Raw genomic sequence first — 27,706 nt, forward strand, 5'->3', positions numbered from 1 at the left:
GTCAAAATACAAAATGTTTTGGGCGTAAACCTCGCGCACTCTTCACCAGAACATGTAAACATTTACACGGGGCTATGAGTCAAGCCGTTTTCTCCTGGCCTGATTTTTTTTCTTTTCTTTTTCTCCTCCTCTTTCTGGGTCGTTCTCTATCTTCTCTTCAAATCCCCCTAACGCGGACTCTGTGTGTCTGTGTTAGTTTTACTGATCAGCCTTCCTGTTGCTGCAGAGGAACTGCGAGCAGTGAGATAAGGCGAGCACATGCTTGCATTTGGGGAAGTGGGGAGGGCAGGAGGCGAGCACAAAAGCAACAGATACAACATGAAGGGCAAAATGCGAGTTATTTAAGAAATTAACAGAGGTCATGGCAGGCCTCCTCTGAGCCGGCTGCTCTCAGCGGCAGCAGCAGTGCAACTCGGCGGTGGAATAACCTATCGTAAAGAGTTCTTTGTGAGGCTCTCGGTGCTGAGGAACAGAGGAATCTCAAACAAACCTGCACGGGCAAGGATTAAGGAGACCTGCATAAATCCAGAGAACAAACTGAGGATGTGAGAAGAGGGGAACTGGAGCTTAAGCACACAGGGCCTGAGGATCACAGCGCTGGATATGCATGTTGATGCACTTTGACTCCTCTGGCATGAGACACGTGGGAGCACGGGACTAAAGGGAGGATCAGGGCCTTGTTATTAGATCCTGCCCTAGTTTGAGGACAGTTTGCACGACGTACAGCAGGTGCTGTGCTTCGTTCTGCCTCAGACGTGAGTCGACGCACTAAAAAGTATGTGAGGGGGGACTGCGTGGGAGAGGCGGCGGTCGAACTGAACGAGACAGCCGATATCAAGTGGAGGCTGAGGGAGTTTTCTTTCACTGGTCGGCTCCAGCAGGGCCAGAGCGGGCGGCGATGAGTCAGAGGAAGCTGACACGACAGCTGAGGTTGTGGGAGAGTCCTGAGGGTCCGGCTCCTGCGCCCTCTCTCACCTCGCCCCTGTCACCGGTCGATCAGACTCGTGGACACAGTGGCTCTGCTCTGTTTCGGCGTATGAAACTGAACCGAAGTATTCAGGAGCACAGCCGCTCATCTTTCTGTGTTTGCAGGTACAGTTCTGCATCCAAGCCACTGATCTGTAATTTGGCCTGCTCCTCACTAACCTATCATTTTATATTCATTGTGTTTGTGTAACGTGACGGTAATATTACTCCCTGGAGAAGAATATGTTCCCTGCACATGCAGCTATGACACTTGATGGGTGAGAATTTGTCGTGCTGCATTCACAAGACTCAAGTCTCATAATTACTCTCAAAGTTGTCAGGAAAAAAAATATATAATAAATTAAAAACAAGGATTAGAGTGTGCAGCTTGCAGAGGTCCCCCCTGGCAGACGTTTGTTTTTTTTTCATTACTGAAGAAACTTGTTTAATGATAATGTGATCTGTCGCCATACAGTCACATTCAGCCTTCTGGGGGGAGAGGAGTGGCTCCTAATTGGAAGTAAATTCTAAAAATATCACACTTCATACTTAATTTTAGAAGATGAAGTGAAAGCTGCTCACAAGCATGTTGGCAAGTTATGTCTAGGAGGAGCGGGGAGGTGCAGAGGAGATAAAAGTTATACTACATTAAAAATAGATGCTGCAGCGACACCGCAATGTGCTTCTCTATCTGCTCTTGTCGTCCAAACATTTGACTGCGGCAGGAAGGTGACAATTGTATATGAATATCTTCATATAGCAAACCCAATAACAATTTCAGCAGTTTTTCATTTTCACAAATGTTTCTGATAAATTGGTGTTTGTCCTGTCAATGCAAAAAGTCCAAAAGACATTTTTTCGTCTATGATACCAAACCCTAAAACCCCCTTCAATCAATAGAGACTTAATTTCCTTGCTGAGATATCGACCCTGTTATTTAATCTCAGAAAAAGATGGTGTGAGGTTGTTTTTAAATCGAGAGCTTGCTGGAGGATAAAGGCTTCCATGACTGCAGGTGCTGGTTAAAAGGGTATGAGTGTAACTCGAGAAGTGTGTTCTCCTTTCGGTTAAGCTTGACTTTGAATGGATCTGGCTGATTACTTTCTGCCTTGTGTTTTGGATTTAATGTTAATCAGGCATGTGCCGGTCCGATGCTGCGAGGACAGATGCCGAGCGGACAGATGCTGCGTTTGACTCCAAAACCGAAAGAAAAGGAAACACATCGATTCACAGCACAGCAAACGTCCAAAAACACTGGGCCTTAATCACCGCCACTGTTTGGATGCCAATATCCCCCTTGACTCTTTTTCTCTGTTTCCTGATGTTAAAAAAAGATGCCTAAATACTTTCTGGTGTCCAATAGGAGGTTGTTTTGTAAACCTAACTACTCGATCACTCTCATCCTCAGACAGCTTTGGCTCGAAGAGAAGCCGGGGATGATGCGGTTCATTTTGTTCACTTCATTTGCTCCAAAATATGACTTATTAGTAAAGTGTGATTCCCAAGGCACCTCGGTGGCAGTCTGCCAATCCAACAGCACTGCAGAGTTGCAGCTGTATGGGTTTAATGCTACGGCGTCTGTCACACATTTCTCTCTTCAACTTCCTCTCAGAAACTACAAACACTAGCAGATGGTGAGAGCGGCTTGTGTTTGGGTGGTGAGGCGTATCGTGACACATTTTGGTGTCACCATCAGATAAGAACGTAAAAGACATACACCTGATTGCCTCCCTGTCTTCTCTAACCCTTCAGCTTCGATTCGGAGAATGGTCCTTCGCCAGGCCGCAGTCCCATGGATTCGCAGGCGAGTCCTGGGCTGGTGCTCCATCCTTCCTTCCCCCAGAGTCAGCGCAGGGAGTCCTTCCTGTACCGCTCGGACTCCGACTATGACACATCCCCCAAAACCATGTCACGCAACTCCTCCATCAACAGTGAGGGGTAAGCACGAAGCCATCGTCCTGGATCAATCACGCAGCAGAAACATGTTTTTTTGCCTCTCACTCAGACACACACACATTTTCACACACATACATTATCCAAATCAACCCAGCAGTGGCTTTGATTGTAATTATGCAAGTAACACGCTGATGAAATCGTGATTAACTGTTGTGCTCTGTTTCCTGGTTTGTCTTATGCGAAGTCCAAACTACTCCAAACCCTCCATTAGTGTGTTTCAGGATGATTTCTCTGTTTAGATCCACATAGGTCTTCGTAAACACCCAGCTCGCAGACACAGCTTCTCATATAAACACTAATATCGAGCACCTCAGCTGCCCAGACCGCTCACATTCATCTCACTCCCCACTCTTTTTCCTTTTTTTCATATGTTGTCCTGCAGGCACGCCGAAGACATGATCGTCACCCCTTTCGCTCAGGTATGTTCTGCGCGCCTTTTCTGACGTCCAACCACTGTAAAATTAATAGAAAAGGTGGCTAATAAGTGCAGTGAACTTGTCCCACCCTCACCCCCCCTCCCTCTTCCTCCCCCTCTCTTTCCCTCCTACGCTGTCCATCCATCCCCCAGGTGTTGGCCAGCCTACGAACTGTAAGAAGCAACTTCACCATCCTCGCCAATGTCACAACACCCACTAACAAGTCAGTATCATGCTGTCAAACACCCCTTCCCCCCACTCACACTCGTCACGACTGCCGGCTTTGTTTGCGGTGTGTGTTTTACTGATGTCTCTCTAGCTCCCGTGGGGAAACACTTTTGCCACCGTGATTAACCAGTTTATTGTTATCAGACCGTGCTCAAGGAAAATATGATCTACATTATCTGGCGTCTCTCTGACTCCGGCTGGCGGAGGACTGAGCGCAGAGAGCACCATGCCTCAGATGCATGTCCCTGACTCTATACTCAGACAATGCAGCCGGTCAATAACACAAAAATGATTTTCCTTTGTAATGCAGTAGACAGTAGGAGCTGGAGTTGGCAGGCTTTTAGCTCCACGTCAATATGATAAATAAAGCAATGCACCACTGAATTAACAGCATCTATAATTACGTGGTGTGGTGCCCTGAAAATGCGTCCCTCACTACACAATTATACAACACGACGGTTATTTGAGAGGTGAGCACAGCTCAGGCTTTGTCCATGACTATTTTTGGATACTTCAATATTTGAAGTGAAATTGGATAATTTCTCTCAGCAAATTAAGAAATTAACACATTGCATTGTTATCCAGTTTTCAACGACATTCACTCGTCTGTTTCTCTCTTGAAAATGCGTAAACTCACATGAACATATTTCTATCTCCTCTCTGTGAGCCAAGCCTTTTGTTGCCTCACCCTGTGATGCTGAATGTGTGTTGAACCCCAGCAGGGGGCAGCAGTGTGTTGTTCTGCTCCTCATGTAACGAGATGTTTGTCCACAGGAGGTCACCAGTGACAAGCCAACCCACTGTTCCCCAAGCTACACTCTCTGGTAAGTTGTCAGCTAATTAAAAACTCTGGGTCCAAACAGTCCCACAGTCCCCTCTTACAGATTTAAGGACATTCAGAGGCTCCCACGCTCCCCAAACGCATCATGAGCAGAGAAAACGACTGCAGAACATGAAAGAACATCATGTGGTCAGAGAATTGTTTCACTAAACGTGTCACTTACATTTTAGGAGACTGGGTAGGCATACCAAAATATGTTGCTTAAGCTATAATAAATATATATATATATTTAAAGATGAGAATAAACTTTAAATAAATAGCTTTTTATTTGCCAATAAATTCATTTCTACAGTCATTATCTACTCACCACTATGCCGATGGAGGGGTGAGTGAAGTGTTTGAGTTTCAGGAGTTTAAGGGGTAAACAGTGTTGCAGCCAAATCTAATACAATTGGAGTAAAAAGTGACCGCTTCTTCAAACATATAAAAACAACAGATAAGATCATAACATGCCTCCATACTTCTCCTGAGGTGTCATCCAAGTGTCCAGAAGCTCAAAAATTCAGATTCAACTCGAAATGGTGTCATTTACACTATTATTTAGCCTAAATGTCCTCTCTTATCCTCCTCAGGAGCCGCTTTCGTGCGTGGATCACAGCGGACATTTAGGCTTAAAACATGGTGGAAATGACACCGTTTCGAGTTGAATTTGAATGTCAGGGCTTACAGACACTTAGACGACACCACAGGAGCAGCATGGAGCCATTTTATATGTTGTTTTTATACGTTTGGACAATTGGTCACCATTTACTTCAATTGTATCAGATTTGGCTGCAACGCTGTTTACCCCTGAGACTCAAACCCTTCAACCACACCTCCATCGGCATAGTGGTGAGTAGATAATGAGTACATTTTTATTCTTGGGTGAACCATCCCTTTAACTTACAATAAAAAAAAATTGTTTTAACCAAACACACAAATGAGGCACAATCAATGTTTTCTGATCATAAAAAAGTGAACTTTAAATACAATTTCGAATATTCAATTTCAGATTTAAAAACATATATTTAGATTGGTCTTATATTCAAATATGTAAATACATTTTAGTGTGATAACTGTTTTTAATTGAACTATATATTTTTATAACTCCCATTGTTTTAGCATCAGAAATATTAAAGGGCCCATATTGTGTAAGATACATTTTCTGGGCTTTTACTATCTGTAATGACTTGAAGGGGGTCAGTAGGGACCCTCAAAGTATGAGAACAGTCACTCCACGGACTGTTTCACTCAGTTTATTCTAAGAAATATGTTATCGAACGTCTCGTTTCGTGCTTCCTCCCCCGTATGAGTCATACGGGATCGCACTCGTCTCTCAGCCCCACCCAGCCGGTTCCAGTCCAGCCTCCGAACCCACCACCACCGCTCCCTGTCACCTCCACCACCACCACCCCTCCACACCGAACGCGACACCAAGCAGACTTATTGCTGAGCTAGCAGCTTGTTAGCTCCCACAGGCTAACAACAACAAACATCACTGAAGAAACACTGCAGCGTGGAGGGATGCAAGGAAGAGAATGTGTCCGTGCACATTCCTCCTAAGAACGTTACTGTTTGAGACCAGCGGTTATGCTTAATTTTTTCTAACGTGCCGTGTCGGTGTGCTCACTACGGAGTAAAGTCTACGTTACTCCGTATTGAAACTCCATGGTGAAACTCCATACTGTAACTCGGGACGTTACTCCTACATTGGCCGACTGTCCTGCTAAAACTCACTAGAACTCACCGTTCAGAAACCTCCTGTTGTAACCGACTGTAACCGACCGGCCTTTAAATAAATTTCAAATGAAAGTTTTTTTATTGTCAATCAGTTTTACAGTTATGGCTATATAGCTTAGAAATAAATGAAAATGTTTGTATTATTTGGCTGATTATAATTCTAAGCCGTCATGAACAGCATTTGATGTCTGGTGTCATGTGTATAAAAATATGTTCGATTGGTTAGAGGTAACATGTCACATGTTTCAGTGTTGTTGGTGTATTTGCCCCCACTGTTGGGTAAAACGCATTCACTGTTTTACCCAACAGTGGAAACTCAACTCTTAAACTGTAAATTCAGTTTGTGTCGATTTACTGAGCTGCACAACGGAACCTTAACACCCACATATCATATTTTATCAGGTGGTCACTGCTCTGTGCCGCTGTTGTGCTCTTCCTCTCCTGCTGGTTTATATATGCTGTATATTGTGTGTGTCCTTCCCAGAGGAGACATACCAGCAGATGGCTCGGGAGACTCTGGAGGAGCTGGACTGGTGTCTGGACCAGCTGGAGACCATTCAGACCCACCGCTCAGTCAGCGAGATGGCCTCCAACAAGGTGCACACCTGTCCACACACACGATCTTGTATTTTCATCCTCCCTCCACCTCAGTGTTAACTCAACATGGTCTCAGATGAACCGACTTTCACCGTGAACATCTAAATATTTGATTTCAATATTTCACCCCATCATGAGAAAGGATTTCAATGGGCTGTAGCTTTGCACAAAATATGCAATTGCTAACTTAAGAAGACACTCAGTGGTGAATACAAACAACACAGCTCCACCATATGGAAGTGGAGCAAAAAAAAAAATATCGATCTGCTCTTGAAGTAATCACGTGCTGGGTTGTGAATTAGCAGCAGCAGGTCTTGAGAGAATGTTTCCTGGGTTTATTTGCAGCCTTGTGGTAGTAATTGCATTGGTAAATAATTAATGTAGGCTGTACCCCATATGTGGTAAACCATCTTGGTAAACTAAATTGACAAATATTATTGGTTGCCGAGGTTAAGCGTTTGTGTTTGTGTTCGTAATGGCAATGACGCGCAGCGAGGTTGGATTTTGATGCATTCTTTATCACAACACATCTACATGCCTCTGTGTGTGTGTGTGTGTGTGTGTGTGTGTGTGTGTGTGTGTGTGTACACATGGGCAAGCTCCGTATGCATTTGTACAGTATTTGTGGAGACATTGGGAAAGGAGAGAGAGAGAGGGGGGAGGGAGAGGGATGGTCTGTGGGTGGGGAGGACATGAGAGGGAGGGGGAACTGGTCCTGATGCTGATGTCTCTGCTGTAACCTTGGTTGCTATCGAACAGCAGCAGGGTCTGCCCTTCCCTTTTAGTCATTGGCTTGCCACTCTGACCACGAGCCATGTGGTTTGGGCAACAACCAATGGCATAGAGGCAATGCTCCTTTAATAGTGCTCGGTTTTAAAGACACAGCGCTGTATACCTTTATTCTAGACATCCTTCCCATATTGCACTCCACTGTTAATTAATGGTTTGATTCTTATAATCGGGCTTATGATGACAGGACTGTGGGAGAGATAACAGTGGAAAGCTTTGAGGACATCATTTGTGTCCGTGTGCTTTTATGTGTGTGAACATACAATGTGCAAAGAGAAGTCTCCTGGGGTAAACAGAGTCTCTGTGAATATGTTACTGCCTTTTAGCAGCCACAACTAGGCTGCCGAAATCCTACGCACTGTGCCAACATGGAGGTACACACATGAATATTCCCACTCAGTCTCTCACTCTCACTCACACCCTCGCTCACACACATATTTCCGACAGACGTACATGCTGTCTAGTCGCACATGCGCACTGGGGCTCGGAGCGGAGGCAAGCACAGACACACACACACACACGCACGCGCCTGCAGCCACACTGCCTGATTAGCTTGCGAGAGCTGTCTACAGCATCCAGGGAAATGGCGCAAGAGGCAGAGCATTGGAGGAGGAACGGCAGCCTAAAGCGGCAGGATTAGACCTCTGGCGTTTTGGCCAGCTGAGGCATGGATTGACTTGGAGCAGGTCAATGGGCTACAGAGATATCAGGACGCAGCCCGACAAACTATGGACTGACTGTGTGTTGCTGACATCGGTGTGAGGCGGCACAGACGGGTTGATGCACGGGTAGGACTGGGCCGGGCCTCTGGATCCGTACCGTGGGGGAGGGGCAGTCGACGCAGGGAGAGGGAGCGTGTTTTTCCAGACCCCAGCTCTGGTGTGATTCTTCAGCCTGACCGTCTGCTACAGGCCTGTCAGCACCCCTCTCTGTCTCTTTCTCGCTCTTCCTCTCTCATCCTCTCCATCCTTGTTTTCCTCCTGCTATCATCATCTACTTCCCTATTTTTCCCTTCCCCGATGTTCCTGCTGCCATCCAAGCTCCCCTCACCTCCATCGATAGATACCCCATTCCTCTTTATGCTCTGCCATCACCCTCTCCTCAGTCCTCTCACCTCCATCATTTGAATCTTTTATTACTGTTTGTCAAGCAGCACAGTTCTCACAACATCATTTTTTCGTTTACATCTCTCTCACATTCCCTCTCCTCTCCTCCATTGGCTCCTCTCTGTGCCCTCCAGACGGTCCCTCGCTCCCTCTCCCCCTCTGTTTCCCTTCATCTTCCCTTTTTCGGCTCCCATCCACCTCTACCCTGCAGTGACTGTAGATTTGGGTCAGTCTGCTCAGCAAATGGGATGAGATGTAGTCTCCACAGCGGCCGGATCCAGGGGGCTCCTGGTCTGCCCATCAGGGGGACCCTCATCTTTGGACCACACTGAGGCTGGAGCCTGACTCTGGACTGACTGGGTGGCCTGCTTTGGGGTGCTGCATGTAGGCAAGGACAGTCTGCACCAGCAGCCCCTACCCTCACCCCCTTCCCCTGTTCCTTCACCCCCTCTCGGGGCAGCCGTCACTCTGGAGTGTCCCGGCTTGACTGGCTGTGGCCTCTCCCCACACACCCGGACGACCCCCTCATGCCACTGGGGCACCTGCAGCGCCCCCACCCCGCTCCACTACCGCACCTCCTGCCTGTGCCATCGGCCCAAACCCCCTGTTACCCTCAACATGGGTGTGGTGGAGGCCATTGACCCGACGCCATCCTCCTGCCCCTCGCCTGTACCAGGGGGCTACAGGCTGCCCCGCTCCTCCAGCTACAGCCCCCTGCAGGGGAGGGCTGGGGCAGAGCTGGACCTTGGTGCAGCGGCTGGAGGGGTTCTGGAGGGGGGTGGGACGGCAGCAGAGCGCAGGACGCCCTTAGTGGACCTGTTCTGTGAGACCTGCTCCAGGCCCTGGCTCATCGGCTGGTGGGACCAGGTAGGGCTCAGAGAGCTTGCAGAGGGCAAACAAGGCCTGGCAGTGGCCATCTTGGGAAAAATACTTTGGACTCCTCAAGTGTTTCTGCTACATGTGCAAACAACTGATGTCTTTGTTAACTACATGTCCTTACTTAGTAGTGTCACTAGTGTCAGTTTGAATGTTTTTAAGGGAGGGTCTCAGAAGATGTTGCACGGGAGTCCAGTTCATTAGACACTGATTTTATGTGGGGACGGATGGTGTTGTGTGTCAGACAGTGGATCTGTGAGAAACTGTAGAGCAGAATATTTGCGAGCGTGTTTGTTTACATAATTTATACATGAATCACAGGAACCGGGAGCTGTGGTAGCAGTACAGAGTTTATTAACTCTGCTCAGTGTTTCTATATTGCAGCAGCACTGTAAACAAAAACACAATATTAATCTCAGTCTTCCTCCTTCCAAAACTCACACACACCCGGCTGCTTACAGTCTAAGAAACAGCTGTGGGACTCTGTGATGTTTAGTCCAGCCGTCTTTACTGCAGGTACATTGCAGTGTCACATAATGTCCCTTTCCATCCTCCACACCTGCGTCCCACATCCCTCCATCTTTCTCCTGCTACCCTGGGGCTGGCCTCAATACAGGCTTAAGGAGGCAGAGTGTGTAGTGTGAGGACAATGCTTATTGTCTCAGGACTGAGTGGCTGTTTCTTTATGTTCCAGTTTACTTTAGGTGTGAGAACATAAAAGTCTTTTTAGGTATGTCAGATTTGCATCCACTGTGTAACCAAAACAATGTTTCATCTCTACCTTTTACCTTTTTCCTTTTACTTGTCTTTTTTCCATCTGAATCATATTGTGCAAGTTATAGTTGAGTAGGTCACATTTAGCCTGTGTGCATATAAATTTGCATGGTTTTCATGAACATAGTTAGACGATAAAGCCCTCCTGGGTCCCTCACGTATACACGTGTATGAGTGTGTGTGTCCGTGGTCATGTCTCTGCAGCGTTTGCATGTTTGCTTCATTAGTCAGTGTCAGAGGAAGAGTGTTGTTTGTCCTGGCACTCGGACTGGCACTGTGGAAGTGTTGGTTGGCAGCTATGACTCAGCGTTACAGCATTAGGGAAGGAAGGAACGAGAGACTGTGAGAGAGAAGAGGAGGAGGTTTGGGCTGAGCCTGATGCCGAAGTGTGCCACTATACTGAACTAGATTCCCTGGCTTCTCATGACCCCACGGCTTCTACAATTTGTTGTCAGAGCAACTATTTGCTTTGCCTAACATATAATGAGCTTCTGGCTGAAAAGGATGGTTGCAAAAAAAAGAGATAACTGATAGGAAAAGAGCGAAAGACAGTGGGAACCCATGCAGTGTGTGAAACGGTTGAGAGGCAAAGTGGAGCCTGTGACGGAGCAGGATTTGGGTGCTCGGGGGCAGTAGTGGAAAGTGTTGTTTACCTTGAGAGGGTGGGAGGAGCAGATGTAAGCAACAGAGTGGCGTAGAGAGGAAGACAGCGGTAGAGGGGAGGGCTGACCTTGGCAAAGGTCAGAGACACCTGCCTCCTGCCTCAGATTGTCACCCAAGCAGCCACCGCTCTCACATCAAGCTGAAGGATTGACTGTGAGGAGGCAGTTGCCACGGCAACCGCTCCCGTTGCCATGGAGATTGTTATGTGTGAAAGATCAGTCAGTAGGACACAGACAGAGGGGTCTTGTCCGGATCGCATTGTGCCTTAACATGACTTGTGCGACGGAAAAATGTCGAGTCTCCATAGATTTATCTATAGATACAAATAAAAGCGGAAAAATCGGAGAGAACATTCAGGAAGACTGTTTTCTGTCTGCAGGGATAATGTATTCACTTAATCACATTTGTGTCTGTACTGCAAGGACCTGCCAACTACCTGCTGATAGCAGATGTATAGAGAACAATGCATATAATGATGCCATGTTACAGTAGCATATCAACACATACAATCTAAATGCAAGCACACTGTATTGGGGTATTGAACATTATGTTCTCATCTGAGACAAAGAAGAGGCATGATTCATATTTGATTTGCTCACTCTTTAGTGAATAAATCCAGGCTGAGGGTGATAATTTATGTTCTCATATTTGAATCACAGAAATGTTTTTTTTTCAATGCAAATTGAATCTTAAGTCTGTAACCCTTGATGCTTTTTTATTCTTTGCAACTGCTGTTCAAGGTTCTCACTGTCTCTGTCCTTCCCCCAGTTCAAGAGGATGTTGAACAGGGAGCTGTCCCATTTGTCAGAGATGAGTCGCTCAGGGAACCAGGTGTCAGAATACATCTCCACTACCTTTCTAGGTAAATCAAACCTGCCAGACATTTGCATCCATCCACCACAGCATGTACCCTTATAGCTTTGACCCAAGGTCAAGCACAATCCTCCACAAGTCTCCATCCTGGCTGACCTTTGACCGTTGATCTTTCCTAGATAAGCAGAATGAGGTGGAGATCCCGTCCCCGACCTTGAGGGAGCGGGAGAAGCCCATGTGTCACATCAGCGGTGTGAGGAAGCTCACGCACAGTTCCAGCCTTTCCAACTCCACCATGCCTCGCTTCGGCGTGAAGACAGAACACGAGGATGCATTAGCCAGGGTAAATAGATGGAAAAGCGACCTATCAGATGCTAGTTAATGTATACACATGGAGACATTTAGCCATACTGTAAGAACACCACATTTCCAAAAGACAGGGACAATGCATTTCCTGTCACCTTACTCCAATCATCCATCCGTCCAACTTTCATTTAGGTTCATCATACACATGTTTACAGACATCGTTTACCCTCAAATTTTCCACAAGCTTAAACGTTACATGCATCTTTCTGACATAGAGTCTGAGTTTTTTCCTTCTAGAATCATCATGGTAACATTTTCTGCATAAGAGGAGAAACCAATTTTGTCACAGGCAGGACCCACAGCATGCCAAAACATCAGCTGGCCATAAAAGTTTCATGCAATCTAATCTTACCTAACACAAACTGCTGGAATGTTGTGCTGATGTGGGCCATTGTTGTCCGTTGTGCCTCCAGGAGCTGAGCGACTTGAACAAGTGGGGCCTTAATATCTTTCGTGTGGCAGAATTCTCTAATAACAGACCCCTCAGCTGCACAATGTTTTCCATTTTCCAGGTGAGTGAGAGAAACCAGGCTTTAGATTATACAGTAGCCTATAACATGTATCTTCATTTATCTGCGACCATGACCCCCCCCCCCCCCCCCTGTGGACTTTCCCCCGGTGCAGGAAAGAGATCTATTGAAGACCTTTCGGATCCCAGTGGACACATTTGTCACCTATGTAATGACCCTGGAGGACCACTATCATGCCAATGTGGCTTACCACAACAGCCTCCATGCTGCAGATGTCACTCAGTCAACTCACGTACTGCTGTCCACACCAGCTCTAGATGTAAATACCTCTACTGGTTTTCCAATGACAAACGCACGGATAACCTCACGTGCACATACTTCCATAAATACCAGGCCCAAAAAAAACAAACAGTAATGCTGCAGTTCTGATTGTTTTTGTCTGTTCTCTGTCAACGCTCTCTGACAGGCGGTGTTCACTGATCTAGAGATTCTAGCTGCGTTATTTGCCGCTGCCATCCACGATGTGGATCATCCAGGAGTTTCCAACCAATTCCTCATAAACACCAGTGAGTCGAAATGAGATTAAGAGACATACAACGTATTAAAATAGAATGACTAAATACTAGTTATGTACATTTTTGATGGATTATATTAAAATATTAAAATAAAATAATTTGAGTGAAATAATGATGAATTTAAACATACTAAATCTGGCCTTGTGATTATTTTATATATTAGATATTTTATGTTTGCCTGACTGCTGTCAATCCTAATTAAGAGTGAGAAACACTTATTTAACATTTATAATTTTTTGTTGTTTGAGTTTGTTGTGTGAATTATGGCTTTTCAGTTGTTCTAACTGGAGATGCACGTCTGTCTGGATTCTAATCTAATCTGCACATTTATGAACAGTTGCCGCCACAGTTTCTGGTGATGAGGGCATTCTGATGATGATGACGGAGTGATGCAGTTCCTGTTTGTGTCTTTGGCTCACGTGTTGTATTGTGCCTCCCTCAGACTCAGAGTTGGCCCTCATGTATAACGATGAGTCTGTGTTGGAGAATCATCACCTAGCTGTGGGCTTCAAGCTGCTTCACGAGGACAACTGTGACATCTTCCAGAACCTCAGCAAGAGGCAGAGACAGAGCCTGAGGAAACTCGTCATCGATATGGTGAGTGTCGTCCACACACTTATTCTGTATCACGGAGATAACACCCCCTCCTCACTTCTCATTATCTGCTCCTTAACTCCCCATCATCTTCTACCACCCAGCTGTTTTATTATACCACTGTCCGTTTATTTGTAAGCAAGATTACAAAAGAATTACTGAAAAGAATTCCACAAAACTTGCTGAAAGGATGCGTTATGGGTCATAGAAACATTTATTAAATTTGGGGGCAGATCCAAGACTTTTTTCTCTTTCTTTAACATTGTGAGATAGGGCGCTTTATAGGAATTTCACTGTTTTCCCAGGGAATAATTCATGATGAAAATAAAATCTGCCACATTTAGGGAAATAAGTTCTATGAGTGTGTGAAATTTGCTGCAGCTTGATTGAATTTAAGGGGACAGTTGGGACTTGGCGTTGGTATGCGCTCGTCTAAGTGCCACTCTAGTTTCTCTAATGCATTCATATCAATCTCCCCTCTCTCCAGGTTTTGGCAACAGATATGTCAAAACACATGAGTTTGTTGGCAGATCTCAAGACGATGGTGGAAACCAAGAAGGTGACAAGTTCTGGAGTACTGCTGCTCGACCACTACAATGATCGGATACAGGTGAGATGTCATACATTTTGCCGTTTAGCAAATGCTCCGAGTCAGTTGTAAAGCACTGAAATGGTATGTGCAGTTAATTCAGAGTGCTATAAAAGCAAAAAAGGGGTCTTGTAAAAACTTGGTAGTAAGGTTGTAGAATTAGAGTGAAGGGATCGGTTTGGATAAGCCGTAAATAAGCCTTCTCCGGTGAAGGCTTATTTACGTTTCTGTGTGGCTCCTGTGGAATCTTTGTTGGATGCAGCTTGTGTGTGGGAGACATAACCTTGTCATAATTTATGTGCCCCTCGTCAAAATGTCATGCTATGGCTATGCAGGGAACATACAAACCAGAAGAAGCTGTATCTTCATGGATCATGCTAACTGCTTGGAGATTACAAGAAGTTGAACAATGCTGTATTGGATTTAACTCTCTGTTACAAATCTGTAGAATTAAGGCAGAGATATTTCTGATGGAGGGGTGGGAGTTGGTTGTTTTGACAATGAAGAAATAGAGGAATCTTTTGTGGGACAAGAAGTTGTGGTGGGAAAGAGCTTTTTTGGATTGAGTTTGAAGGACTGTGAGGTGATCTATTGTACTTGGAGTATGTTTCTTTTCCTATCTTTATTCAAGAGCATGGTCTTTCGGCTTGAGCGCAGGACTTGTTTATTTTGTAATGCTCTCACTCAAACCCCTGCGCTCACACTCAAATATACCCTGCTAGAGCGAAAATTGTGTGCTTGCACTCGTATATTTTATTGCTTGTTGTTTTTCCTGCGCTCCAGCTCTTCTCCTTGCACTTACGTTGCTTTTGTGTGCATGTGAAACGTCTGCTCTCAGATTCCACCTCTGCTCTCATTTTTTTTCTTCTGCGTTTAAATATTGTTCTGCAACAAGTCTGTCCAAGTTCCCCAACCAATAGAATGCAAGGTGTACTGATGACGAATGGAATTGGTCCGCCCCCGTTTGGTTACTTTTGCTGTTGGTATTGTTTCTATAAAATACAGAGTAAAAAAGAAACAGGGTGGTGTCTGCTTTGTGTTTATAGTTTGCTAGCAACAGTGTTCCCATAACATGACAATCCTAAATGAGATGCTTTATTCAGCCGCTCCATGATGACCAGGGATCTGCTGGACTCTTGTTCCATGAAGGTGTCATTGTTTTTTTTGTTTTTTTAAAAAGGTCCCACTTTTTTATATTGCGTTGATTTTGGTGCCTCTGTGGACAAAAGCGGTAGTGTTTACACTGTCACCTGTCGTAAAACATCGGTCCAGACAGCATGTGCATTTGTTCTGTGAAGTTGGCGATGAACAGACTCAGGAGAGCTGGTCCGTACTGGTTAGTCTTTAGTCTAGCCTTAAGCCTTGCGCATAGCCCGGCTCTCAAAGAATTGCATTGGTCATCACTACACCTTGCATTCTATTGGTTGGGGAATTTTGACAGACTTGTTGCACAAAAAAATCCAAACTGAGAGTACACGTTCTACGCGCTCACAGAAGCAGTGTGAGACAAATTTAAGACAGCGTAAAAACAGTAATATAGATCACCAAACTTGTCGACAGTATTTTTGAGCGGAAACTGAAGGAAGGAGCAGGAGGAGAGGTGGGGGGGACTAAGCCTCCTAATTTTAGAAACACAGGTCTGGATTTTATTCAAGTAAGGACAGCGTAAGAAAAATAATCCTCGTGCATATCTGAATTCAGGATTGTGTAGGGTGTTCACAATGATGCTTATAAGTGTGTGTGTTTTGCAGGTTTTGAGGAACATGGTGCACTGTGCTGACCTGAGCAATCCTACGAAGCCCCTGGCCGTGTATCGACAATGGACGGAGAGAATCATGGAAGAGTTCTTCAGGCAGGGAGATAAGGAGAGGGAGCGAGGGATGGAGATCAGTCCCATGTGCGATAAACACACAGCATCTGTGGAAAAGAGCCAGGTGAATGATCTGCACTGAAACACGCACAGTAATGATTCTGCACACAACGGGATATCTGTTAATGCTGAATGTGGGGCGATAACTCCAGCGCAGAGAGTGATCTATCATCTCTGATCACAGCAGTCACCCTCATACATTTTAATGCCGATTTGCAGCAGGTGAAAATGACACCCCTGTGCTTTAGTTGATATGTCAGTCATACTCTTCTTCTCTTGATTCAGGTGGGATTCATCGACTACATTGTCCACCCGCTGTGGGAGACATGGGGCGACCTGGTGCACCCCGATGCCCAGGACATCTTGGACACTCTGGAGGACAACAGGGACTGGTACCAGAGCACTATCCCACAAAGCCCCTCGCCACCTCCTGTTGGCCAGGACAACGATCTGAACGCCTGCATGGACAAATTTCAGTTTGAGCTCACCCTTGAAGACAGCTCTCAGACAGATCAGGAAGACGAGGGTGACAAGCCCACACCAAACCACGTGGTGCAGGTCATTCAGGCAGAGGAGGAGGATAAAAAAGAAGAAGAGGAAGATACAATGGCTGTGGAGGAAATTGAGGACATAATAGAAGAAGAAGACGAGGTGGCGATGGATGAAGAGGAGGTGGAGGATGAGCAGGAGGAGGAACTGAAGACTCATCTGGAGGTGATATCGGAAAAGGAGAGACTTTCTGACACAAGTCCTGTAGAGGAAGAGGAGGATTCTTCTTCACAAGCTGAAGATACATGAGTTCTGCTCCTGTATCGCCCTCCTCACTTGCACACATTAACTTGTTCATCCTTTCCATGGCCAAACCAAGAACAAATAAGACTGCAATGACAATACAGACCTTTAAATATATTTTTCAAAAAGGGAAAAAATTTAAAATCGCTTAAAGAGAAGTTAATTACACAGCAACTGTAGATTTGGAGCGGCGACAAGTCCTTCGGCATATTTTCACGATGAACTTTGAACTGAGGGGAATTTAGAGGAGCATTATCGAAGGGCAACTGAAGACGGCGTAGCACTCTGGGACTGGAAATGCACACACACAAACACACATGAAGTGACATACGCACATATGAGACACAAGAGCAGGAGTCACAAAGAACACACCAATGCAATGTGTGTGTGCCTGCATCTGTCATGCGGGACAATGTAGTCCATATGTACACACACACACACTTGACTGTATGTTTGTATGTGTGCATTTACATGAGGGACACTGATCAGTAAAGAATCTCTTTGGAAAAAGCCATCTCTTAACGAAGTATTAACTAGTGTTCAGTCAGTATTAGTAATTCATGTTTGTTAGAATCTCAACAGAAACTGTTCTCCTCAGAAAAGCTACAGTCCAAGTGACTTTTTTTTTTTCCATTTCTGTCGGAAAGAAAAAATTAGAAAATCCACAGAGTTGGAGGAGGAAGAGGAGAGAGGAGGAAAAAAAATTGAAGGAAAGGAAGATGCTGCGACGAAGGGGCCGCCAGGTCCCATACCCCTTTTCCCTTTACGAGGAGAGTGCTACTGGTGCAAGATGGCTCTGTGCCTTTCTGAAACACCAGCTTCCTGATTGGAGCTGTCGTGAAGCAATGCATTGTGGGACAGGAGTGTCTGATTTTGTTATCATTTTTGATTGTCTCTCGTTCAAGATCTCTCTTTATTGTTCATGGTATTGTGGTGTGTATCGCACACGTACGGTTTCTGTGGTGATATGTTTTACGCTGTAAGTCTTCCTTTTGTTGCTCTTCTGGTGATACAATAACTCAGAACTCTAGATGCAGAGCAATCACTACCATCACCACCACAGCCCCCAGTGGACTCTTTCCAGCTTATGGTTCTTTCTTATTAGAATGATTTTTTTTTTACTTTCTGAGAATAAGCCATGAGATGCTTCGATGCATAAGTTTTTGCCTATTTTCTATTTAACACTTGCTTAATATGTTGAAGGGATATGGAATTATTTCATCAGCAGAACAAATCTCCACTCACTCGCTCATCCCACATCCCACTTGCACTCGTGCGTTCACGTCTCCTCATACTCAAACAGTTCTCGCCAAAGTAAAGGATGAGAAACATCGGTGCGTGGAGTGATTTGAAGGAACGCTGAAGGCAGAATGTCAGGGAAAGAAGCGTGACACGGCCAAAAGGAGGTCTGACAGTCCCTCAACATCCTTGTTATGTTTGATGCTTTTTTGCCTTAATGTCAGAAGCAGGATTCATACCTGCGAGTATGTAGATTTCTAAGATATATAATAGATATCCCAGTATATTTATATCACGTCTGTATGCTTATTTCTGTGAGTATCAGTGTGTCTATACACGATGTATCCAGCATTGCATTCAGAGGGGAAAGGGAAACATTGCTGCCAATTAGTTGTAATGTTGTTTCTGTGTTTCGGCCAACATAAAGAATGTGTTGGGTTTTGTTTTTTATCAGGATGGTAAAATGACGACTTTATCGCTACCTAGGGGGCGTGCAGAAAAAATGAGCAATTGGGAGTTTTACAGGTGATGAAAATGAATATTGGACGTCCTTTTGTTGGAATCTGACCAGATATTCATTCGCTGACGTGATGGAGTTAAGGCTTGTGTGAGTCTGTTTGCGTGGCTGGTTGTGTGTGTGTGGTCATGAGTAAGCGAGTGAGTAACAGAAAGAGGTGGCAGGACGCTGAAGGTGTTGTCATACGTGTTGTGTGCATTCACTCCCTGGCATCAGCACATGTCGTCGAACGGTGTTTATAGGGTCCGATCAGCACAGATTAAATAGGTCACAGTCTGTTTAGGTGTTTGTTTTCTCACAGGGTAAGATTATTAATAATTATTATTAAGAACATGAGTGTGGGTCTTTAGAGGGTAAGAGCAAGTTCCTGCAGGTCAGAAACTGAGCTTATCTGAAGACACCACAGCTCGGTGCAACAGTAGCCTGTGTGTTTGACCTGCTCTGTCGCAGGATGGAGCAGAGCTGCGGGGCCACCACACAGGCTTTCTACTGGTGGAATGGGAATCCAGGATTACTCTTGCAGTCACTTAGAATAAAAAAAGATTCCCGTATGCATCAGCCTTTTACTTTTAACGATGTTGCTTTGTTTTTGTGGCTTCTTGTTCTGTCATAAGCTATAAAAACATTAATATTTAATTGCCATACAAACACGATACTGTAGCAATTGTTTCTTATTAAGACAATTATTCAATTGATTGATTGCTGCCATTCTTTTTAAATGATGAAAAGAAAACCATGGGAAGTGTTTTCTTTGAACAGTTTGTGTACAGTTTATTTTTATATCATTCTGGTGGATGGTCTGGACAATGAATCACGTGTTTATGACGATAATAGCTATAAGCATTACCACTCTTGTACATAATGTAATATTGGATTGTAAATTATAAATTTATCCAAGTCCTAATGATTGAAAAATAACCACTTGAGGTTGTTGAGTGAAACACTGAAGCACTGCAGGCCACATCCTCACGTTTTCATTCGTTCTATTTTTGCTCACCTGTTCCAACATTCTGTCACTTTTTTTAAATTGTGCACATTTATTGTTAAAAAAAATGAATCCCTTTGTACCAGCACTTTATTTCGTCAGGTTTTGAGGCAGACAGTGTGTGATTGGGTTTGGTCATTGGCACAGTCACTTGTTGATTCTCTCCCATTGGGCCAAATCCCAAACCCTCATTGTGCAGCAGTCAACGTTGACCCCTCTCTAGAGGCATAATCAAACAAACTAGTCCTTCTCTCCTTAACGTCCAAGTGAGATTGAACTTATTTGTCTGATAAAGTCAAACGCAGGCCGATGGAGTCACATACGATGTGACGTGTTCAAAAAGATAAATGTGTCCTTATTTGACTATGGACTTCACCTCTGTTTCTTAGTAACTTTAATTACTAGCCTGAGAGCCTCAATGTCCGTCCCATGGTGGCCTAACTAGCTGGTTCCCATCGGGGCTGCTGTCAGCTTACTTTGTCGCAGACTGACTCCCTCTGAGAATAAATCTCTGGGCTTTAATTCATGTGTTTGTTCACAAATAAGAACGATTATTCAAGGGAAAAAAACAACATGAAATGATTGTAATATTTGTAAATGATCTTGCTGTAATGTGTAAAATGTGTCGAAGTTATTTTTTATTATATTATTTTTATGAAAGTTTTTTTCCTCTTGACAGAGCTGAGGTGTCATTTTGTGAATAAATGCATTTAATAAGCAAACATCTATATATAAAACTATTAAAGTATATCAGTATATTTTTCTTTTATTTCACTGTTCAGTACTGTAAAGTGTGTTAAAAATACAAATAAAGTAAGATTTTTATATTAAATGCAACACCGTTGTCATGTTTGCTGCTTTTACAGTTTCTTCGTCAGCATTTTACTTTATTGTTTGTATATATTATTTGCATTAATACTATTCATTCAATAGTCCAGGGGTTCCTGACTGTAGAAAAGTGTATTACTCACTAGATGTTGCAGGCAACACCCCTTGGTCCTTATGGGCTTTTCAAGTCCCAGCTGGCTTTCAGTCTTAATCCTCTGTTGGGTAAGACGTACACATGCACACAGACTGTTGTGAGATGGATAAAAACAAATATGGCTTCATTCATATTAGGATATGCTTGCAGACATATATGGCTGATTGTTTAAAAAAAGAATATCTTTAAATGAGGTACTGTGCAAAGGTGTTCGTATCCATCACATAGTGCCACCTGGAACTCCTGCACAACAATGATCCCAAACATATAATCTATGTTTATGACTGAAGGCAGATGGTGTGGCCCCCTCAGAGCCTGTGTTTCAACACCATGGAGTCCATTTGGGACTTAATGAAGAGACAATGAAACAGTCTAAATACACAGAAGAAGACCAAGATTATTGTATGTAGGGAAGCCGGTGCTTTGATAGCTACAACGAATATTTGACTCTGTTAATTTGTTTTCCTGTTTGATTGTATATTGCACGGTGTTCAATGATAAATTAAAACAATTCGTGTCATTATTTTTGAAAGCACCCTCCCCCCACACACTTTAGGTGTTTGCACCAACCTGCACGTTTGATGAACAAATGGTTCGTTTCTAATTAGAAGTTATGAATTAATCTGTTGATATTACTCACAGTGTGTAAATAGTTCAGACTCTGACTCTGACACGAGATGGCTGCATCCTCACCTGCACCCAGAATCCTCCGCTTCAGACAGGTGCCACCGCTCTCCGCCAATCACGGGCGCGAAACCAACCAGTCGTCCAATCAGAATGGGACAAGACGGAGCGGCGGGGGCTGGGGATGTACGCATGCGCGTTGTTGACCCGGAAGTCGGTGCAGTGTCGGTGCAGTGTAAGATTAGCCGTTAGCTTGTCCTCTGGAGAAAGAACCTCTCACTGAAGCTGTCTTCGTCTCTTTCTGCCTCGTCAACCCTGCTCGCTCAAGGTATTGTTTATTTTACTTTAACAACATACGTGTGGTTTGTATTTTACTGAGGTGTGTGTTTTGCTCGGAGCTGAAGTTGTTTTGGATGAAGTTAGCATTCATCCGCTAGCTCTTCGCCAACTGAGTCATCACCTTCTGTCAAGCAAGCTGGCGACTAATGCAGATGTTTACGTTTGTCTCTGGGGTTTTCTTGAGTTTATCTACATCATGTATATTGTTTACAGGCGGTTCCGGTGCATCTCGCTAACATCTGACCCAGTGTAGAGCAGAACCATCAGGATGTCCTGTCATGTCTGCCACCACCTCCTCCTCCTCCTGCTGCTGGGTGTCGGGGTCTCTGCGGTGGAAGTGCTTCGCCCTCGGGGTGTCCCTCTATCAAGTAAGCGTTGATAAAACCCAGGAGGTAACTTCACAGTTAAAGTGTTGGTGCCCTTGGGCTAGTTGGATATTTTAAGTTCAAAGTTCATCAGAGACAGAGAGCCTCTCTTTGAGCCTGTGTGCTGCTGGTGTTGGGCCAAACACTGATTATCCTCAAGAAAGTCCAGAAATATGTTTATTGTAGCTTGTAACTGAATAATTACACGTGTGGCCAAATAAGTGTTTGCAGTTTAGAGCGTTATCATTTAGACAATGTGATTATAGGCAATACTATTGTTTTTTCTTCTTCTTCTTTTTTAATATTTGGAAGCTACACTTGTATCTGAACATAAATCTATTTTCTTACTGCAATTATCCTGACAACTCTGCATTATTTTACGATCCCTTTCTGGTGGATGATCATGATTTGGTACTAAACCAGGATTGTATTTACGTCCTCTTGCTTCTGATATCATCACTAGGTGTGATATCCCGATGGAAGCCCAAACTACAATATTCATCTGTAAATCTGATGGAAGCCTAATCTCGGCTCTACAGTTTTGTAGCTGTCACGGCATTTACTTATTTCCTTTGTTCCCCCTCCTTGACAGAACGGCAGTTCTATGAAGAGGGCAAACCGTTCACTTGCCTGGATGGCTCCCGCACTATTCCCTTTGACAGAGTGAATGATGACTACTGTGACTGCCGGGACGGCTCAGATGAGCCAGGTTCGTACATCCTGCCTCCTGGAGATACTCCTGGACTTCAGTTTACTGAATTAAACCAAACAATGACTCATAAATGTATTGGTGGTCTTTTTTCTATTCAGTATAATAAAGCTGTTTTTTATATTTGATATCGCAATTTAATTGCAGGCACTGCTGCTTGTCCCAACGGCAACTTCCACTGCACCAATGCAGGTTTCAAACCGGCCTTCATCCCCTCATCCCGCATTAACGACGGCATCTGTGGTATGAGTTTGAAGCTGTGCAGACTAGTTCCTTTTCAAGTGTTTTGTGTGGTCGGGGTTTTTTGTAATGTCTGTGTTTTCTCTCCAGACTGCTGTGACACAACAGACGAGTACAACAGCGGCGCTGCCTGTCAGAACACCTGCAGGTGGGGATGCTTTTGGATTATATATCTAATAACTTCTTTGTGCTTTACAGTCTTAACCTGATTTCTTCATAGAGCCTATGCATGTGCTATACATGAAGTTTCCAGACAATGTGAAGTGGTTTGTTTGTGTAACACATTTTTTTAAGATCATGTTTTATCTTGCAGGGAGATGGGGCGCAAAGAGAGGGAGAGCATGCAGAAGATGGCAGAGATCGCTAAGGAGGGTTTTATGCTTAAACAACAACTAATCCAAGAGGCCAAGAGGGGCCTAGAGGATAAGAAGGTGTGAACTCATTTAGACACTAGATGCATCTGAAATCTGCTAGTAAGAAACAAATATTGAGTTTATTTCAGAGTCCCAAAATATGTAACGTCTGACAAGACTTATTAGTGGCACACTGCAGTTATTTTGTATTGTTGCCTTTGTGAGCTGTGAGATGTCTTTGAATCAATTGTTATCTCTGTTATAGGGTTATGCCAATACATTGTTTCATAAGTTACTTTTTTTTTTACGGTATTTCAAAAACCTTTTTTAATTTGTCTCATCAGGCCAAACTTGTTGACATTGAGGTCAGTAAGAAGGATCTGGAAGAGAAGGTTGAGGCTATGAGAACTGTAAAGGAGGCTGTAGAGGAGCCAGAGAAAGAAGCTAAAGGGCGCCATCTGAAGGCCTGGGAAGGTAAATGAAGATATGAAAGTACATCATCTATCGTTTGCCCTGAATATCACGTTACAGATAGTATTGTCTATTTTTTTCTAACATTTTTTAAAATTATATTTAGATAAAAGAACTTCTTGCCTGAACAAAAAACATATCATAATATTCAATAGAATCACATGTGTGATAAGAGTCACTGATAACTTAACTTATATTTCTTTCAGAACAAAAAGCTCTCATTAATATGGAGAAGGACAAGGCAAGACTAGCTGCTGTATTTCTTGAACTGGATGATGATGCTGATGGCTTGTGAGTATAAGTGGCCTCCAAAATTATTAGCATCCATAATGAGCGAAAAGTCATAGTGTAGTGAGGCTGTGGGGCAACTTTCAAAACAACAACATGAAGTTGTGCATAGAAGACGAAACACAATTTCTAAATCTGTAACCCTTTTATTGTAATTTGTCTTGTTTAACTGAGAGATCACTATATTTTCCGAGCAAAAATGTCTTGACACTAGATTATGGCTCTTTGAAAAGTTAGCTTTTCTTATCTACACTTGAGTTGACTAACATAGTGAATTATTTACTTTTGTTTCTCAGCATCTCAGTGACTGAGCTTCTTTCCCATCCCGAGCTCAATCCAGATTCAGATGATTCCTTCACCGAAGAAGAGGCTCAGGTAAATGTTTTCCTCTTGTGGTGTTCCAAAAAAACCCTGCTGTTCCAGTGCACTTATTAAATACAAGTATTTACAAATTCAGAAGCTGAACAGATTCAAATGTGAGTTTTGTCTTTGGTTTGTTCAGGAGTTATTGGGAGGAGTGGACAGAGTGGACCCAGTAGGATTTGAGGCTGTTTGGAATAGCATCAAAGAAAAATACATATCAGAGGTAACAACCTGGTAATTATTTCACTAAACTCGTGTGTAAAAGCTTCTGCTGCTCTAATGTGTGACTCTTTTGCCAACAGGCCTCCACAGACACACCAGCACCAGCGGAGACTCCACAGGAGGAGATGAGGGAGCCAGTCCCCGACAACGACTCTGAGCAGTACCCTGAAGACGACATCCCAGAGGATGACGAGGAGGAGGACGAAGAAGACGAGGATGACGACACAGAGGATGCAGACTATAAGGTAAGCCCACCGACTTTCTCTATCAAACTTAATACCGGATGACTCCAAGTTCATTTCAGTGAGTCATTCTCATCTGTGTTTGATATGCAGGCCCCTCCTACAGTGGCGACTCCAGAAAAGAAGGATGACGACGATGAGGGCACTATGCCACCATACGACCAAGAAACGCAAAACCTTATTGATGGTAAGTGAATGACTCAAGCAGTCCTCATCTTTGAGTGAGTGAGTCACGCTGTAAAGTGCCAGGAAAAAAATAGAGATGTGATTTTGAATGTTAATCTGCCATCATACAAACACATTATATCATTCTGGTAAAATAAATAAAACAAGGGGATTTATTGAACAGCTATATTGCCTTTTTATATGAATGATGGTCGGTTGCTTGTTTAATACAAAAGCATTTATTCTGGGTATCTGATTCGTAGCTGCTCAGAAAGCCAGGGATGACTTTGATGAGGCTGAGAGAGCTCTCCGGGAAGTGGATGATCAGATCAAGTGAGTTGCCATCCTGGATGTGGTTGAGCTTCTTTCCCAATAATGCAATCAGTGTTTTTCAGTCAAACTGTCAACAGCAATAGTGGGTTATTTTGTTGATCAGTGTGTTTAATATTTAAAGTCAGTAAAATACACAAAAAGATGACCTTTTGGATTTGCTTTTGGTTTCCAGGAACCTTGAGAAGGAAATTTCCTTTGACTTTGGACCCAATGCTGAATTTGCCCATCTCTACAACCAGTGTTATGAGTTGTCTACTAGCGAGTATGTGCACACTAGCTCTTTTTGCAGTCTTTATTCTGTAAGTTCCTACTTCTGAAGGTCTAAGTCCATCATTTGCTTTCAGGTACATCTACAGGCTCTGTCCGTTCAACAGAGTATCCCAGAAGCCCAAGTATGGTGGATCTGAAACCAACCTGGGGTAAGATGTTGTTTCTTCTTGTTTCTGTTGTTTCTATACATTTGCAGTGTTCTTGAGACACTTGACTGCACTTCGCTTTTCTTTCTGTAGATTGTGGGGAAAATGGGCAGGTCCTGAAGATAACATATATTCTTTGATGAAGTATGAACAAGGAACAGGATGCTGGCAAGGCCCTAACAGGTCCACCATGGTGAGTCTCAGTCAGACAGACCTGACACAATCTTTTCTGTGCTTGATTTCTACTCCCTGATATCTGTTTCTCCTCTGACAACATATGAGAAAATGTTTGATCTTGCTCCCTTAGGTTAAATTAACATGTGGAAAGGAGACAGTTGTGACATCTACCTCAGAGCCCAGTCGCTGTGAGTACCTGATGGAGTTCATCAGCCCTGCCATCTGCAAAGAGCCTTCGAGCCTGGATTCAGAGCTGCCTGCGCACACAGAGCTCTAGGTCCATTTGATATGTGAGTAAATCTTTAACTGTGAGACATAACATCATAACACATTGTATGGGGCACATATGAATTTCTGCAGGGACCCTTTCAATCTCCTTTCGGATTTCAATTCAATTCCTCACGGTGCTCACTCAAACAAATGACAGTCAGTTTGTTTGCAAAGGAAACCCCTTGTGCTTCACTTTAGAAGAAGAGCAGGACAGCAACAGGATGAAGGTAATGGCTACTTCATTTGAGTAGTTGTCAAGTTCAGAGGATTAAGAATGAATTAATGGTAAGAATTTGTAACAATGCACTGAATGGTTGAGTCACACTAAACTGCACTTTGGGTCCGGAAACTGTAAACAATATTGTGACATATGCGTTTGCCTTACTGGTGCCGTCTTGCATCCATCCTTTACCACAGAAAGCTGTTCCACAATTTACTCTAATGCATTGATATAATCCAATATCTTACAATATATATCATGTACCATAGAAATTGCCTTTCTAGAGAACCCACCATTACCCTGGCTATATGCTGTGTGGAGTGATGTGTCTATTGATATATTCCTGTGAGACTCAACCCTTTTGCTGTACAAATTATATATCACATGAAGCTTCCCTTGAAATAAACAAGGATTATAAAAAGGCTACCTTAACTTATTATGTTTTAAAATTGACGTTTTAGCTGATTTTTTTTTAATGGCTTCTTGGAATTATGGTAAACTTGAACAAAGCTGATCTTTATGATGATGATAGTGAGGAGGACTGAAGGTCTTTTTAACTAGTTTAAATTGTAGAGGTTAAAGGGTCTGGGACAAGACAATCTAAAAAAACATAAATTCAGAGCACAGATACAGCACATTATCTGACCCCAAAATATCACAAGTGGATCCATCACTGTTGTAAATGCTTATTCTTCACATAATAAACCTATAGGGATTAATTGCAGCTAAACTGTTCTTCCCATTTAACAACTGCAAAGTCATGACTCAAGCAAACAAGCCACAGAAATGAACACGTGTGCTTTTTTTTTTTTTTTTGGACAGGTTGTTCCTGAGGGACCACACCTTGCTGTGAGCGGCACCACCTTGTTGTTGGTTAACAGTTCAGAACAAATTATGGAAATTCCACATAGTCATCTACACTTCCAACTTCCACTACATGTTTTGTTGATTTCCCAATTTGTCAAATGGGGTGTCATTCCATTGTTTTGAAATAAACTACTTTTTATCAAATTCCAAACAACTTTGTCCATTTGTAATTCATCAGAGCCTATAGTTATTGTGTTATGTTAGTGGTGGCTTCCAAATATGGTATATACAGTTTTAAATAGTAGTAGTAGTAATAATTAAATACACATTAAATCCAAAACATGAAAACTAGTAAATAAAATGTTAGAAAGACCAGTTA

General features: G+C 43.6%; 2 protein-coding genes across 5 annotated transcripts in view; both read left to right on the forward strand.

Moving 5' to 3' along the window:
* Positions 1–19,436, forward strand: part of pde4a (phosphodiesterase 4A, cAMP-specific) — a 40,090-nt gene extending 20,654 nt beyond the window's left edge. The window contains exons 1-15 of one of the 2 annotated variants that reach the window (XM_034594404.1): positions 196–1,092; positions 2,719–2,904; positions 3,305–3,341; positions 3,491–3,561; positions 4,341–4,390; positions 6,611–6,723; positions 11,700–11,793; positions 11,924–12,087; positions 12,524–12,622; positions 12,735–12,899; positions 13,047–13,146; positions 13,598–13,752; positions 14,237–14,359; positions 16,090–16,272; positions 16,494–17,006. In XM_034594404.1, coding sequence (XP_034450295.1) covers positions 899–1,092; positions 2,719–2,904; positions 3,305–3,341; positions 3,491–3,561; positions 4,341–4,390; positions 6,611–6,723; positions 11,700–11,793; positions 11,924–12,087; positions 12,524–12,622; positions 12,735–12,899; positions 13,047–13,146; positions 13,598–13,752; positions 14,237–14,359; positions 16,090–16,272; positions 16,494–17,006 — 2,247 coding nt within the window. In that variant the 5' untranslated portion in view covers positions 196–898. Of the gene's footprint in view, positions 1–195; positions 1,093–2,718; positions 2,905–3,304; positions 3,342–3,490; positions 3,562–4,340; positions 4,391–6,610; positions 6,724–11,699; positions 11,794–11,923; positions 12,088–12,523; positions 12,623–12,734; positions 12,900–13,046; positions 13,147–13,597; positions 13,753–14,236; positions 14,360–16,089; positions 16,273–16,493 lie in introns of those variants that run through there. The other variant, XM_034594403.1, reaches the window with a different exon arrangement.
* Positions 19,437–21,507: 2,071 nt separating this feature from the next.
* On the forward strand, positions 21,508–27,541 carry prkcsh (protein kinase C substrate 80K-H). 3 transcript variants are annotated; one of them, XM_034594405.1, is made up of 18 exons: positions 21,508–21,675; positions 21,900–22,054; positions 22,644–22,760; positions 22,908–23,003; positions 23,091–23,148; positions 23,314–23,431; positions 23,698–23,827; positions 24,031–24,115; positions 24,409–24,487; positions 24,615–24,698; positions 24,778–24,942; positions 25,033–25,126; positions 25,368–25,437; positions 25,610–25,699; positions 25,782–25,856; positions 25,947–26,046; positions 26,161–26,320; positions 27,343–27,541. In XM_034594405.1, exons 2-17 carry the CDS (start codon positions 21,955–21,957, stop codon positions 26,305–26,307), a joined length of 1,608 nt encoding a protein of 535 aa, XP_034450296.1. In that variant the 5' UTR covers positions 21,508–21,675; positions 21,900–21,954; the 3' UTR covers positions 26,308–26,320; positions 27,343–27,541. The 3 variants fall into 3 exon arrangements, with proteins under 3 accessions (XP_034450296.1, XP_034450297.1, XP_034450298.1); XM_034594406.1 differs by having other exon boundaries at positions 21,560–21,700; XM_034594407.1 differs by having other exon boundaries at positions 21,565–21,709.
* The last annotated feature ends 165 nt before the right edge of the window (positions 27,542–27,706 follow it).

This window comes from Hippoglossus hippoglossus, chromosome 8 (genome assembly GCF_009819705.1).
Source record: "Hippoglossus hippoglossus isolate fHipHip1 chromosome 8, fHipHip1.pri, whole genome shotgun sequence".
Taxonomy (NCBI): Eukaryota; Metazoa; Chordata; class Actinopteri; order Pleuronectiformes; family Pleuronectidae; genus Hippoglossus; species Hippoglossus hippoglossus.